Genomic DNA, 13,665 nt, shown 5'->3' with positions numbered 1-13,665 from the left:
TTTTTGAAAATATTAAAAAGATAAAAAAATAAAAGAAATTATTTAAAATTTGAAAAGATAATTAAAAAGGTAGTCAGAATTCCTAATATTTTCAAACAATATTACATCCAGATTCCCTACCAATTTGGTTACGGTGTATTTAAGGCCAACAATCTCATCGGTTTCTGGATTCTAATATTGTTCTGCTAAAATTTCATTCATAGATAACAATGAAATATACAACTAAGCCAAGGAATGTAGGGGATTTCTTTGAAACCTGGATCTTCAAGGCATTATTTTATTTGTAAATAGAATTTTCCACATCAAACCAAAACGAATGACTTCCATCCCACCCATATTTGACATTAAAATGTAAAGAATGAAACATAAGAAAAAGCCAGCAGAACCTCTGGCCTTTAAATAGAATATGACCTGTCCGTATAGATGTGGAAGATCAGAAATACAAAAGTAATATGCATTGTAACATCTAAAAGCTACAGTTTCTTGATAGAAATAGTCCAAAGAAGATCTGAATCAGACTCTACTGTTACAATATCCCCTTTTACAATATTTGAGGTGCTTATTAAACCTCCAAATTTCATCTCCGTGTCATCTGAAAATAGCCAAAATAAGATTTTACTAGTAAGACTACACTGGAAAACAATATCAGAAACAGGGTGATTAAAAGAAAATGAATTCTTCAATAAGTGCTTTATTTACTTTTTATAGATTAGGAATGCAGGACAGTGAGACCATCTTGTACACTGATTATGATTAAAAAATCACATAGGAATCAAATTTGACAGAGGAATATCACTGGCAATGACTACCATTCCACCCAATGAAAGAGCCACATGAAGCAGTTCCTCACTCATTTACAGGTTTAAGGGTTTATGATTATTATATTAAGATTATTAACCATTAGCATTATTGTTAAACAATGATTTACTTACTGAGGTCCCACTGGAGTCCGGTGGTGGTAGAACTTGCAGATGGCATCCCAATGGGAATAAGTCCACAATGCGGACCCTCGACGGAAGATTGAATAACTATCTCATGGCGGTGATTCTTTGGAAGAAGCTGAATAAGGCAATCATCAGATAGAAGGATAATTCGTGTGCTGGAGAATCGGCAGAGAACATTGATATTTCCCATCTCATGGTCAAATCTCCCACCAAGAGCTCCAGCAACAAGAATACACAACTGCCATTAAAACCATCAAACAATTTCCCATGATATCATTTCTTTACAACCAAATTCTGATACTATAGCAGACTTAATTCTTTATAACTATTAAGAAATTAACCGAGTGGACAGAACTTACAGCTGATTCATCAGTATTTGGTGTTGTTAGGTCACGTAAGTATGCTACACATTTGTGCAAATCGGTAGTATCCTGATCATGAGAAGCATCAAGTATCTTTGTCCCCTGCAGGAAGCAAAGTAGCATAAGAGCTTTGAAACGATGCAAATAGAACAATATGAAATAAAACAAATTGTAATGTGGTATGAACTATGAAGCATAATGAGAGATGGCATACAAGGTTTGTATAGAAATGAAGGACATCTTTCCTGATAGAATCCATGTCGCCTTTGATTACATCTGGCTTGTACCTGTGTCAAGAAGAACCAAGCAAGTTAGAGCAGAGATTAGAGGAATAGAAAGGGGGCAATTTCCGTTCTCAACCCATGACCAATATGAGCTCGAAGTTTCCTTCGTAACTCGCGGAACTTCTTCGCAATGGCTCCGTTCCATGCCTCATTTCAAAGGGAACCTCAAAGTGGCTCTATTTCATTATATTCCACCCAAATCAAAATTTCACTCATTTTAGATCCCGCTCTTTGGTGTCAGTGAGATAAGAGATGTTGTTTCTAGTCTATCTCTTTCTATTTCTATATAGAAATATGGAAGGTTGAAAAATCATTATATAAATATATGGATTGAAAATTAGATAATAATCCGCAGATTGCAATAGATAATAAAAAACAGAGGTTTGCGATGATATTTCAATCTTTTATACTGGATAATCTAGTATACTTATGCATGAAGATAATGAATTTGGTCGTTGTGGTGACTCTATTATGGATTTCTGAGCACATTCTCCATAGGGCCCAACTGACCTGGAGCGAACTTGGGAAGGATGTTGAAGAGGGAAGAGAAGAGGCATTTCATCAAACACCCTGTTGGCACCTCCATCAGCACACACTCGCACCTGCGCTGTACCAGCAAAAACAAAGTCAAGAAGAAGAAGAATATGTATGGAATCATGGATGGAGGAATCTACTTACCGTGGTCCCAAAGGAGAGCAGCGAATCTAGGAAGACGTTGATTGAGGACCACAAGAGCGTACCTCATACAACGAGTATCGTTGCTGTTGGGAGGAAGAAGGAACCTTGAACAGTGACGCATCACCTCCATGGCTTCTTGACTTGGATTCCAACGTCACATCCGCTTTGTTCCGTTCCGTTTTTGAATATGAATGCAAATAATAAATGAAGGGAGCCACTCAGTCAACAACCAACTACCCAGCTCCTCATGCCTCAAATTACAATTCCACCCTTTCCCTTTTACATGATGCAACTTGAAATAGAAACTATTAATCACTGTCTTAGGTTCTATCTAAAGACTTCACAAATTTGGAAAAGCCTTGGATCTAATTTATTTTTCTTAGATAGCAATTTAAATTTCAGAAAAAGCCTTCAAACAGCTTAAGGATCATGATTTTTTTTTTCAGCTGAAATTTGATGGGTTTAGAAGGATCGAAACACTGCAGTTTTCAATGCAAGTGAACCTTGGAGCAAGAAAAAGGCGGTTTATCTTATTTGACACTCGGATCGTTATTATTATTATTTTTTTTTCAATTTCAAATTACTCAAAGGAATTTGAGTGCATGGCAACTTCCACCTTCAAATATATTCAAAGTGGATCGTGATGCAAGCTTCAGGGATAGGGACAATGTTGGAGGTTTTGGGTGGTGTTTGATTCTGGATAATCTAGCCAATTGGTTACTCGGTTGCTCAGACTCTATTCCTGAAAATAACATCCTTAAATGTGAGCTTTTTGCTATTTGACGCGGTTTTTTACTGGCTTGGAATCATAGTTATAGGGATGTTATCTTCAAAACAAACAGCTTGAAACCTTTTATTCTAATTCAACAAGAAGCCGTCCTTCGTGTTTAGAAAAGATAAAAGACTTGCACAGAAAGATTAACGATGTTCAGAGAAATTGGACTGCAAATGTAACACTTATTTAGCACACTGCAAATGTTTGTTACTCAGACACCAACAAAAAATACAGTATACATAACTTTGGTGAGTTTTAGGGTTAAACTCAATTGAAAAGGATGATGGAGCCTTAATCATTTTTGGATTTTAATTGACAAATAGAAAAGTGTTTTTTGGGCCCACTGACAGCAAGTATGCCTAAATTATCTTCGGGCAATAACCAACACCTAATGAATCAAGTCCCGTTTATATTGGCTAACAACAAACTGATCCGTGTCAAATTAATTCTTAGCCACCATGGGGAAAAAAAAACTAACACCTAATAAACGGTTGGGAAATAAGTAAACCATGGTTATCGAATCGCGATGGTTTAACTCTAGGCTATTGGGACTATTACAATATTACAATGAAATTTGATAGATCCAGCCCATTCCTATATATATCCTCATAGCCATGCGAAAAATGAAAATCACATGCCACGCCACGCCACGCCATACAATTTAATAATATTTCAATTTTTTAAAACAAAAGGAATGGTATTATATACAAGGGAGAAGAGAATAATATCATATCATAATAAAGCAATTTGATCATATGAGATATAACTTATAAGGACCCTAAAAAATTATGCTTCTTTTTCTTAATTGCCGGAGAATATTTAACAAATCTACTACCATTTTTATGAAAAATTTGGTGAGAGTAAAATAAAAGAAGGGAAAACCTATGAGCCTATGATACAAAGGTGCCCAGTGGTGGCTGATCTTGTTGGCACCACTTGGGTGATAGAAGAGTAATAATGTCTAACCAAGAAATGCTATACACTTAAGGAGAAGAAGCAGATTTTCTTTCTTTCTCTGCCTTTACATGAAATAGCTCAAAGATCTCGTTCTCCTTGATCCACCTTCTCCATAAAGGTCGTTCCATTGAAGTAGCTCGTTCATATTCAACGAATCTGACGAGAAGCTCGCACACACCTGCAACAACGACCACATAGATTAAGACGAAATGTCGGCCGCAAAAATATGTAACTGGATCTGAGTTCCTCACAAGGAATGCTGCTTCATATGTGAAAGGTCTTAACATACCTGCTCTTGTGCATATCTCAAATCATCCATCTTTAAGGAACGGACATCAGCACTGCTACATAATCCAGGTAAGGGTCTGTTCTCGGCCAATGCTACACTTCTCTCCTGAAACAATGTTAATGAATTAACAGTTTTGAATTTGACATGGTGCAGTCAAACTAGGATTATTGTTCATTTCAAAAGAATTAGACAGAATTCAAACAATGTTAATGTAGTATATGTATGGACTTACTTCTTTTTCCTTTTCCAAGATCTCTCTTATTGGGCAATAAGCTGCTGTTACACACAGATTCTGCAACCAAAACAGAAATCACAAGGAAAATGAGAATCTTTCAAGCAGAACCAGGTACTATCTTATCTAGCAAATGAGAATGAGTGCAGAAGAGAAGACCTTTAGGTCACTCCCCGAATATCCATCAGTCATATTTGCTATTTCTTCCAAATGAACATCCGGTGCCAAATCTTCTTTTGCTAAGATGACTCTCAGAATTTTTTCCCTGTTTGGAGCATCTGGCAAATTAACCATAAATCTGCATGTTTGAAGATGAAAGACCAGCAATTAGTACACAACCTGTAAAATCTTATAGAATAACAAGAGCTTTTCTTCAATGGGACAAAATATACTTTGGTTGTTGATGATCCAAGTTCCCTATGAATCATAGCCATTGAAAATTTGAGCCAATGGCTGAAGTTAGCACTTAGAATAGGATATTAAAATAGTATGTTTACCTTCTTGGAAGCCTCCTAATAACAGCCTCATCAAGATCAAAGGGCCTATTTGTAGCAGCGAGAACAAGTACACGCTCTTTATCTTTTGTTCGCAGGCCATCCCAATTCATCATGAACTCATTCTTCATTTTACGCATAGTCTCATGTTCGCCAGGAGTTTCACGTCTTCCTAACATACTGTCGACCTGACACACATAAAAAAAGATTAAACCAGGAAAAAAATACAGAAAAAGATAACAGAAAAGGAATACACATAAATGCGATGCTAACCTCATCGACAAAAATAACACTTGGGGCAATCTTGCTGGCTAGAGAAAAGACAGCTTTGACATATTTTTCTCCTTCCCCAAACCACTGGAAAAAAAAACTCCATGTCACCACAGCACAAAATAGAAAAATACAACAAAAAGAATTCCCATTTCAAAACATTAAAACCTTTGAAGTAATGCTAGACATTGAAATGTTAATAAAGTTGGCTCCAGCCTCGGTTGCTACAGCCTTCGCAAGCATTGTCTTTCCAGTACCAGGGGGCCCAAAGAGCAGTATTCCCTTGCAGGGCTACACCAAAGTAATTGCAATGAGATGCTATAATACAGGTCAAAATCTGCTTGAAAATGGATGACATACAAGTGTAATATTGACAGAAAAGGAAGTCCCCACCTTAGCCAACTGTCCTTTGCTAAAGAGTTCAGGTCTCTGTAGAGGAAGCATGACCAACTCCTTCAAGGTGTCCTTCACATTTTCTAAAGCCCCAATATCATCAAAAGTGACCCCAATATCACTTGGAGGAATCACATCAGCAAGCAGTTTTTTCTCAAATTCATTCTCAGTAACCACATCCTAGCAAAATGGGGAGGGGGAAAAAAAACAACAATAAATATTAAGAATTGAAGAATAGTCCCCATATATTTCAGTAAAGAACCACCATCGAAACAAGTACTTGAAGTTTCATTTAAAAAATTTGTTTACAAGGCAACATGTTTACGAGGCTACGATGCAAAATTCAATTACAGTAGGCGGTGCTGAAGATTTGATTCAAACAGTAACAGGGACAACAAACGAGATGAAAATCAGCGATTAGATTACCTTCAGCGATTTCTTTGAATTCTTGTTTTCGCCTTCAATGCCCTGTAGAATGTTCAGCCCATACTTAAGGCTGAACCAATAAATGTAAAATAAGTGTTACAAGATGAATTGAAGTTCATATAAAATGTAAAATAGTGTTTACAGGTGAACTTAAGTTCACATAATTCTATTTGTTTTACTGCTTAATTTTCTTAGGGTCAATAGGAGGGAGATATATAAAAATTATTAGAACAACCTTTCTGCAGATATCACAAGCTTAGAGTCTTTGACAGAACCCTCAGCCGAATGCATAAAATGGTGACTTATAGCCCAGCCAATGATTTTTTCCACACCTAGTATAAAGAAGGAAGAGATATCATTGGTAGCTCGCATAAATATCAATATTTCCATGTATAGTGGGATAATTAGTTCATTCAAACTTCACAAACACTAACTTTCTGCTGTTAGAGCTTGATCTTTGATGCAGAGTGTCTCAAGTTCAGGACATTCCAGTCCAATTCGGTTGAGAACCTGAAATCACGTAAGAATCTTACATGTTTGTCAAATAGAAATACCATTGCAAGACAATAAAACTATCATGGTGTCTGAGAAACCATCGTCAAGTAGATCATTTTATTTTTTGCAGAGAAAGTTCAATTATTTAACAGCAATTCTATGCCATATTAAGAATTAGAAATTTACAAAACCCAAAAGTACAAGCTATTAATGACCAAGATGGGTAAAAAAGGAAGAAATGCCTCATAATAAACTTTTAAGATGACTAATGAGAGAAAAATGTTGATCCTACATGCAGATGGAAAAAAAAAAAAGCAAAACAGATGTAGATGATGCAAAAATTATCATAACATATCATCACGAGACTCACTGTTCGAATGCTGACAGTATTGGATTGAGCCTTCATAGTCTCAATATCTCGTTCCAACTGCTGCTTCCAATCAGAAAGCAAAAGCTCATCCTGTACAAGTTTGGAAATAAAATTGAATCCGTGAAATGTAAATAGCAACAATATAAATTGCACAATTAAATTCATCTAACAAGTGATACCTCAGGAAGTTGTATTGGCACCCTATTCGGAAAAAGGCGAGTAAGTTGCTTTACTGCTTTGGGACTTTCTTTGCTCCTATCAAGCAATCTAGTGAACTTATCCTAAACAAGGACACGTGGTAACATTGTAGTACATTAGTAAGTAATCCTTTGTGCTGCAACAATGTAGGACCAGCACCGCTGTGGCCTATGGCTACACATAAAATCTTGTTTACAAAGAGAAAGGAAGACAAGAAATCCTCCTAACAAAACTTTCCAACATGAAAGCAAATATAGAAATAAACCACACAAAAGAAACCATGTTTACCATAAAATAGCATTGCACACTTTGTTTTCACTAAGGTATTTCCTGTAAGGTCATCACTTATCAGTACCTTTAAGTAGTTAGTAGCCAAAATTAAGCCTAATTTAGTGGATTAGGCTACATTTTAGCCACTCACTCAACCAAATGTTGCATTTTTTAATCATGCCAAAGCTCAAGAAAACCAACCATTAACCAAACAAAGCAATTAATTGTGGTTTAATTTGTCACACCAATGACACCAAATAATAGTGCATATAAAGTAGTGTGAGTATTTTATCATTTCCATATCAGGACTACGTGAATCAAGATACATCAAGGAAAGGCTAATATTATTTTACCGGGAAAGAAAGATCAAGTAATGCTGCTGGATTGCCCCCAAGCTTTGTTAACAGAATGCCAGCATGTGTGGTCTGGAAACATAAAGATTGAGCCATCAAAGTCAGAAGAAATATATTCTCAAAACTCATAAGTTAGCTAACATAATACAATAATCAAACAGCACCTTGTCCTTTCGACTATCGAGCTGAGTATGTGAGCCAATTACAACAACATTTTGTGGTAAGCTTTCAAGTTTACTCTTCAAAATGTCTGAATTACCAATGATCGCCTTCTCAACATCTTTAATGAAAACAACTAGTGCAGCACTTTTACTCTGATTGGAGACAACCTATACACACAATTAAAAAAAATCAGTGAAGGATGCTAACGTCTTACAATCTCAGGTAAGAGCCAAGACAATTATTGGAAAATGTAGCAGTAAGGCCACCTCAAAAACATCATTAACTGCGATCTTGTCAAAGTCATCTCCTCCAGAACCATCCCGCAGTAACTGATTAGCTGCAATATAAATCATCAATGAATTTTAAACACAAATATAGCATGAAAATGACAATACTTGCCAAAGAAACACCAAACAGACAGAGAGAATCACCGGAACAAAAGTATCCGCGATCGCCTTCACAAAGGCCTCCAAGATCATTGCCATCTGGAATTGATCTATCGAACCTAACCCCAATTTTTGAAGACCCATTATCTTCAAATGCGAGGAGAATTCTGCCACGGGAGCCATGGCTTGGCCCTCTGCAAATATAGTGAAAGTATATAAAAGAATTCTTAGTTTAGTACTTAACTAGAACATATTTACACAAGTTCTTAGAAGTTTTTTCCTTTTTTTCCCCGTTCTCCCTCAAGGCATATATATACATTATTGCATAGCAAAATTTCTTTTAGAATATAGGGAATTGACACAAATAGAAGTTTCATTAGCAATGTAAACAGAAAACTGCATAAGATATGGAAACAAAAATGAATATTGTAGCAAAGCTGACTAGTCTCTCTGCAAAGCATAAATGGAAACTACAATGAAAGCATGAAACATATCCATGGCCGGAGCACAAGAAAGAAGCCATAAACACAATTCTTTCACAAAGTACATTACATCCACTAAGCTACAAGCAAAATACACAGGGAGATAGAGAAAGGTAAAATCTAAACCTCTGAATTGAAAAAAGAAAAAAATTGACAGTGAATTTGAAAAAAAAAACTATTAAAATGCTGCCAAAGATGAGCTTCTAGTTCATGAGTATTTCCCTCCTACACAAAGAAAAAGAGGGAAAATATTATAATAATTCTTCCATTACACAAATTACCTAGTTTGTGGCGATGAGGGTGAATGAATGTGACCAATAAATTTTACTCGATCACCTGCAATATATATAAGAATGAATACATTAAATATTTTAAAATTCTTCATATGAAATTGAATGAAATGATAAGATGTCATGCTGCAGATAGTACTCGGTTGCGTGGAAATAACAGCATACCATTTTTAAGAATAGTAGCTTTTGATGAGCTGACATTAGTCTCTAGCTTCACCCACCCTGGAGAACAGAATGTGGATCCACCAATAATTTGACCATCAACACTAGAGACTAGTTTAGAGACTGATTTCTTGTGCTGTGATGTGGAAACCTGAGTACTTCTCTTAGCAACTGCAGGTGTTCTTTCAGGCTTTGCACTTTCTTTAGCATTGTGCACTTCTGTTAATGATGTGCCCTGGGAAGAACAAATTGTTATTGGAAACAATTATTATTAATGCACTTTAATGCAATTCAGTAAGAAACCATCTGAGGAGAACCAAGAAAAATTCAGGAAAGATAATGAAGCATGGAAGAGTCATAAAATTATCCTAGAGAACATCTATATAGTCAAAACATACACTAGATAGCAAAAGAGAATCCACAATTAGTATGCTGGCAGAAAAATGCTTAGCAAGTGCCTTGGACAAAGTTTCCTGGTATATTTCAGAGCCTGCACAAGAATCATATAGAACTAAATCACTCTTCATTACTTAAAAGGGAAAACATAAGTATAAATAAGTATGACAGACTACCTGCTGGACCAGATAATAATATCCGTGGGGACACTGAAGAGAGGTTTGAAGCATATTTTCCAAAGCCTTTGCTTTTCAGATGCATATAAGTAGAAGCAATCAAAACATTCTTTGTCGTATCACTGAAACAATAGAAAACCTCATAATCAGTCCCAAATAGAACTTCAATCCAGAAAGAATAGTAATGTATCAGCAGCTTATATGTAATCTAATTATAAACAAAATAGAGGTACCTTTTAGTTAAGGTCCAATCAAATTAGAGACTAATTAATTGCAAAATAGAAATTGTTTGCACCTTAGATAATATGGGAAAGTTTCAAAAGACACATCAATATCTTCATGACTAAGAATTCCTTGTTTCAAACTGTCCTTAAGTGCTTGCTGCTTAGAAGATGCCAATACTGTCGGGGAATCAATATACTTAAGAAGTAGTTCTCTTAACTCACTTTTCTCTTCAGATATCTTGTAAATATTATCTAATTCAGGACAAGGGCCAGCAAACATCCGCAGCAATGGTCGTAATTGATCACTACCCCCACTTGTCTTCCCAACATCTGCATTCAGAGTAGAACTTGCCATGCTATCAACATTAGAATTTTTCTCAACAGTTGTAGAGGATGCAGGAACAGTTTTCTCAGCGGAAAAAACTCCTGCTGGTTCATTAATGCTGGTACCATCCTTCACTGTATTATCTGGAATGCCATCCTCATTGCCAGGAGATAGTGATGAAACCCCAGCAGTTTGTTGGACATTATTGCAAGTTTTACCAGAAGGTGTGATGAGTGATATATCTTTGTGAACATTAGACAAAGAGGCCAACATCGATGCTCCATCAACAGTTGAAGGGTCACTAGATCTAGCTTCAATCTGCATTCCTCTTATTAGATCACTTTGGGCTTCTAAAATACTTAGAGAAGGCACACCAGTAGTAGCATTAATATTGGTGAGCTGCTGACATATCTAAATTCAACACTAAGGTGCCCAACAAATATCCACATAAAACAGTCTATATTGAACAGGTTTCCTCGTGAAGTCAACACAAAAACAAGCACAAAAGGAAGGAGATAACAAGAACTAAAAGGTTAAAGGGATCATTTTTTCCAAGTATGGCACAATGATGCTTGAAACATGGGAAAGGATACATATATTACATAAGCATGCTTGCCATAAATGTTGAAGACCACCTCATCACCTCCGCTCAAAACCACTCGGGCATTCTTTCGATACATCTTGCCATTAACTTGAACAGTACCTTTACTCCCTGTGATTTCTAGTAATGCAAAAGATGAACCTCCATGCTATGCAGATAAAATCACAATAGAGGTCAGTAATAACAACAACAACAACAACAACAATATAACTTCTTCAGTTCAGAAATTTTCAAACCTGTCAATCCATAAAAAATATTCATTCTTTTTAATACATGTCACCCAATATCTAAAATATACTTTTTCAGTTGGAGATGGATTCTTTTCCACAACAAAGCTGTACAAATGACAGGAAATTATACCTCAATGTGGCTCAACTTGCACAAAACATTACTAACAGCTGGATCTTTAAGCCACAAATGGCACTGACGGCCTTGACCCACAGTGAACAGAGGTTCACACAAGGTGAGATGAGGATTCTGAAGAACCATGAGTAACAAAAGAAGATTAATTCCAAACCTACAACAGTACAACAAGGAATAGCAGAACTCTAATAAGAAGACAGAACCAAAGTCCACATCCCAGTTGCGTTCATTTCAAGCCAGTAACAAACAGAAGATACCCCCAAGTATGTGTCTTTGTGTGTGTATGTGTATGAGAGAGAGAGAGAGAGAGAGAGAGAGAGATCAAACCCCTTAACTTTTGACATTCAATTCTAACTGGAAATTGGAAATAACAGCGATGGCAAGTACATATAATATGAATGAATGCACATATAGAATAGGGGCATCCACACCCCATGATATCGAAGTGCCCTAAGGGAGGAACTGGGCTGAAATTGCCAAACAATGCAGTTAGCTTCATGATCATTCATCCCACAGCTGTCACCAGACTAAAAAGAAGGCAAATGTCACTTTTCTAACAAGGCAACATCTGCAAACCACAATACTTTGTACTAACATGAGCACTGTAAGCATATGACTGAGTACAACATCCATTCTGGTCAAAGGATGTTAGTCCTAACACAAAAATTGCTTCATTGCAGACAACTGAGTACAACTGAGTGTTGACTCTTCCTTCAGCTAACACACAAGAATTCTCAGGCTGGCATAAGCAGCATTTTGACCTTTAGCTTTCTTTCACCTCCCATCCTCTTAAGGACCTCAATCACTCTATTAGCACACCCACCAAAGATGACACAAACACACTACTCGCTACGGAAGTCCTAAGATGCCAAAGATCAAACTAAGAACATGCAAACAGTGAGACAAAACAATACAATCAAGAGCATATAGATGCTGAAACTAAAAAAACTATCGGATTAAGAACATGCAAAAAGAATGAACTAAAGAATCAAGAACATGCAGCGAGTGAAACAAAGCATAAACCTCTGAGCACTGAGAGATAAGCATCCCCCAAGTGACCTTCGGTCCTGCCATGGCAGAATTAGCGGAGCGTTTCTTTGAACGAGGAAGCTCATCTACGGCGGCGGCGGCGGCGGCGCCAGCCACCTCGGTCTTGTCGGCTTCTTTGGCGTCCAAAGACTCCGGCAAGGCCATGACCACCTCTTCAACGGGCGGAGAAGGAGACTTGTCTGCATCGCAAACGTTCACAACCTCCTTCAACGAACTCGTATCTTGCAGATCAGAGGAACGTAGGTCCGAGTCACCAGATCCATCTCCAGATTCGTTGGCAGCATCGAGAATCTCCTCAGAGGGAAGAACAGCTGATGCGGCGTCCTGGGTCACCTAGAAGTTTCATAACAAGGTCGTGAATTTCACCGAAATTCAGATACCCATTTGAGAGATGAAGGAGTTTACGTTGAAATCGAATTGCGGGGTCGCGGGAAATTCAGTAAAGACGGTACCTTTGATCGTTTAGCGTTGGGAGAAGAAGGCGAAGGAAGAGAGCGCTTGGAGGAAGAAGACGAGACGGAAGAGCTGCGTCTGGTTTCGACCATGATTACGACGGTGACGGTGACGGTGACGGTGACGGCGGCTGTCGGAGATTCCCTTCTGTTGGTTTCTCTGATCCGAACAGAGTTCGCCGAATGAAAAGAGAATCGGAGAGAGAAAGAACGAAAGAGGTTTGTGACTCTGTTTCTGAATAATTGTAGCAGATCCCCTTATCAAGCTTTGTGTTCTTGATTTTATACGTAGAAAAATTGAAAATCATCATCATAATAATAAATCACGTAAAGAAGTTGAATTATTACAAATTCAATAATAATGATGATATATTAAATATTATTATAATGGATAATTCTCACTACTATACTTTAATATTTTATTGCTATTGCTATTGACTAATAATACAAGACTACAAAAAAAACATTTAACTGATTAATACTTTCTTTTGTCTTATATTTAAATTAACATTAGTTAATTCTTATTTGTTACATTAAAAATATTAGTTTTATTATTTTTCTTTATTTATTTGCTCGCACTGGTTAATTAAAATAATTGAGAGGTCAAGTAGGAAAGGGTTGTTTGTGAATGTGAAGCAATGAGCAGAAGAGAAATAAATAAATAAAATAAATAAAAGAAATATCCAAGAACAGGAAGTAGTAGGTTGTGTTAGTGAGTTTGTTGGAGGGTTGTGTGGAAACCTGGAAGGATAGTAGCACATCATTAGCAAATAAACAGTTAAAAAATTTAGTGAAAAATAAAAAAT

General features: G+C 36.7%; 2 protein-coding genes across 8 annotated transcripts in view; both read right to left on the bottom strand.

The window, feature by feature from the left end:
- Window positions 1–3,216, bottom strand: part of LOC107645626 (thiamine pyrophosphokinase 1) — a 4,790-nt gene extending 1,574 nt beyond the window's left edge. For 4 of the 6 annotated variants that reach the window (XR_002348270.1, XR_002348271.1, XM_021103869.1 and 1 more), the window contains exons 1-5: window positions 2,269–3,216; window positions 2,101–2,197; window positions 1,521–1,593; window positions 1,304–1,408; window positions 933–1,182 (exon numbers count right to left, since the gene is read on the bottom strand). Coding sequence is in view for 4 of the 6 variants with exons in the window: in XM_021103869.1 (XP_020959528.1) it covers window positions 933–1,182; window positions 1,304–1,408; window positions 1,521–1,593; window positions 2,101–2,197; window positions 2,269–2,398 (655 nt within the window). In the remaining 2 variants the exon portion in view is untranslated. Of the gene's footprint in view, window positions 1–244; window positions 593–932; window positions 1,183–1,303; window positions 1,409–1,520; window positions 1,594–2,100; window positions 2,198–2,268 lie in introns of those variants that run through there. The other 2 variants (XM_016349701.2, XM_021103871.1) reach the window with 2 other exon arrangements.
- Window positions 3,811–13,141, bottom strand: LOC107645624. 2 transcript variants are annotated; one of them, XM_016349700.2, is made up of 26 exons: window positions 12,860–13,140; window positions 12,381–12,740; window positions 11,355–11,471; window positions 10,987–11,142; window positions 10,140–10,804; window positions 9,845–9,966; window positions 9,671–9,762; window positions 9,276–9,507; window positions 9,102–9,156; window positions 8,384–8,532; window positions 8,219–8,289; window positions 7,955–8,119; window positions 7,791–7,862; window positions 7,149–7,250; window positions 6,970–7,059; window positions 6,539–6,614; window positions 6,340–6,436; window positions 6,105–6,174; window positions 5,679–5,858; window positions 5,454–5,576; window positions 5,289–5,372; window positions 5,019–5,203; window positions 4,681–4,819; window positions 4,522–4,581; window positions 4,290–4,394; window positions 3,811–4,178 (listed from the first exon to the last, which is right to left on the bottom strand). In XM_016349700.2, exons 1-26 carry the CDS (start codon window positions 12,950–12,952, stop codon window positions 4,065–4,067), a joined length of 3,774 nt encoding a protein of 1,257 aa, XP_016205186.1. In that variant the 5' UTR covers window positions 12,953–13,140; the 3' UTR covers window positions 3,811–4,064. The 2 variants fall into 2 exon arrangements, with proteins under 2 accessions (XP_016205186.1, XP_020959526.1); XM_021103867.1 differs by having other exon boundaries at window positions 4,065–4,178; window positions 11,355–11,511; window positions 12,860–13,141.

This window comes from Arachis ipaensis, chromosome B06 (assembly GCF_000816755.2).
Source record: "Arachis ipaensis cultivar K30076 chromosome B06, Araip1.1, whole genome shotgun sequence".
Lineage (NCBI taxonomy): Eukaryota > Viridiplantae > Streptophyta > Magnoliopsida > Fabales > Fabaceae > Arachis > Arachis ipaensis.
Note: the sequence above shows the minus strand (reverse complement) of the source record. Positions and strands in the feature narration are given on the sequence as shown.

Bases quoted from the DNA above. Each gene is read 5' to 3' on its own strand.
- LOC107645624 (XM_016349700.2), bottom strand. From the start codon at position 12,952: ATGGTCGAAACCAGACGCAGCTCTTCCGTCTCGTCTTCTTCCTCCAAG. The intron at 6,437-6,538 runs GTTAGTGTTTGT...TCTTTATACTAG, and splicing joins TCAAGCTCTAACAGCAGAAA to GTGTGGAAAAAATCATTGGC. The intron at 5,577-5,678 runs GTGGGGACTTCC...ACTTTGGTGTAG, and splicing joins GCAAAGGACAGTTGGCTAAG to CCCTGCAAGGGAATACTGCT.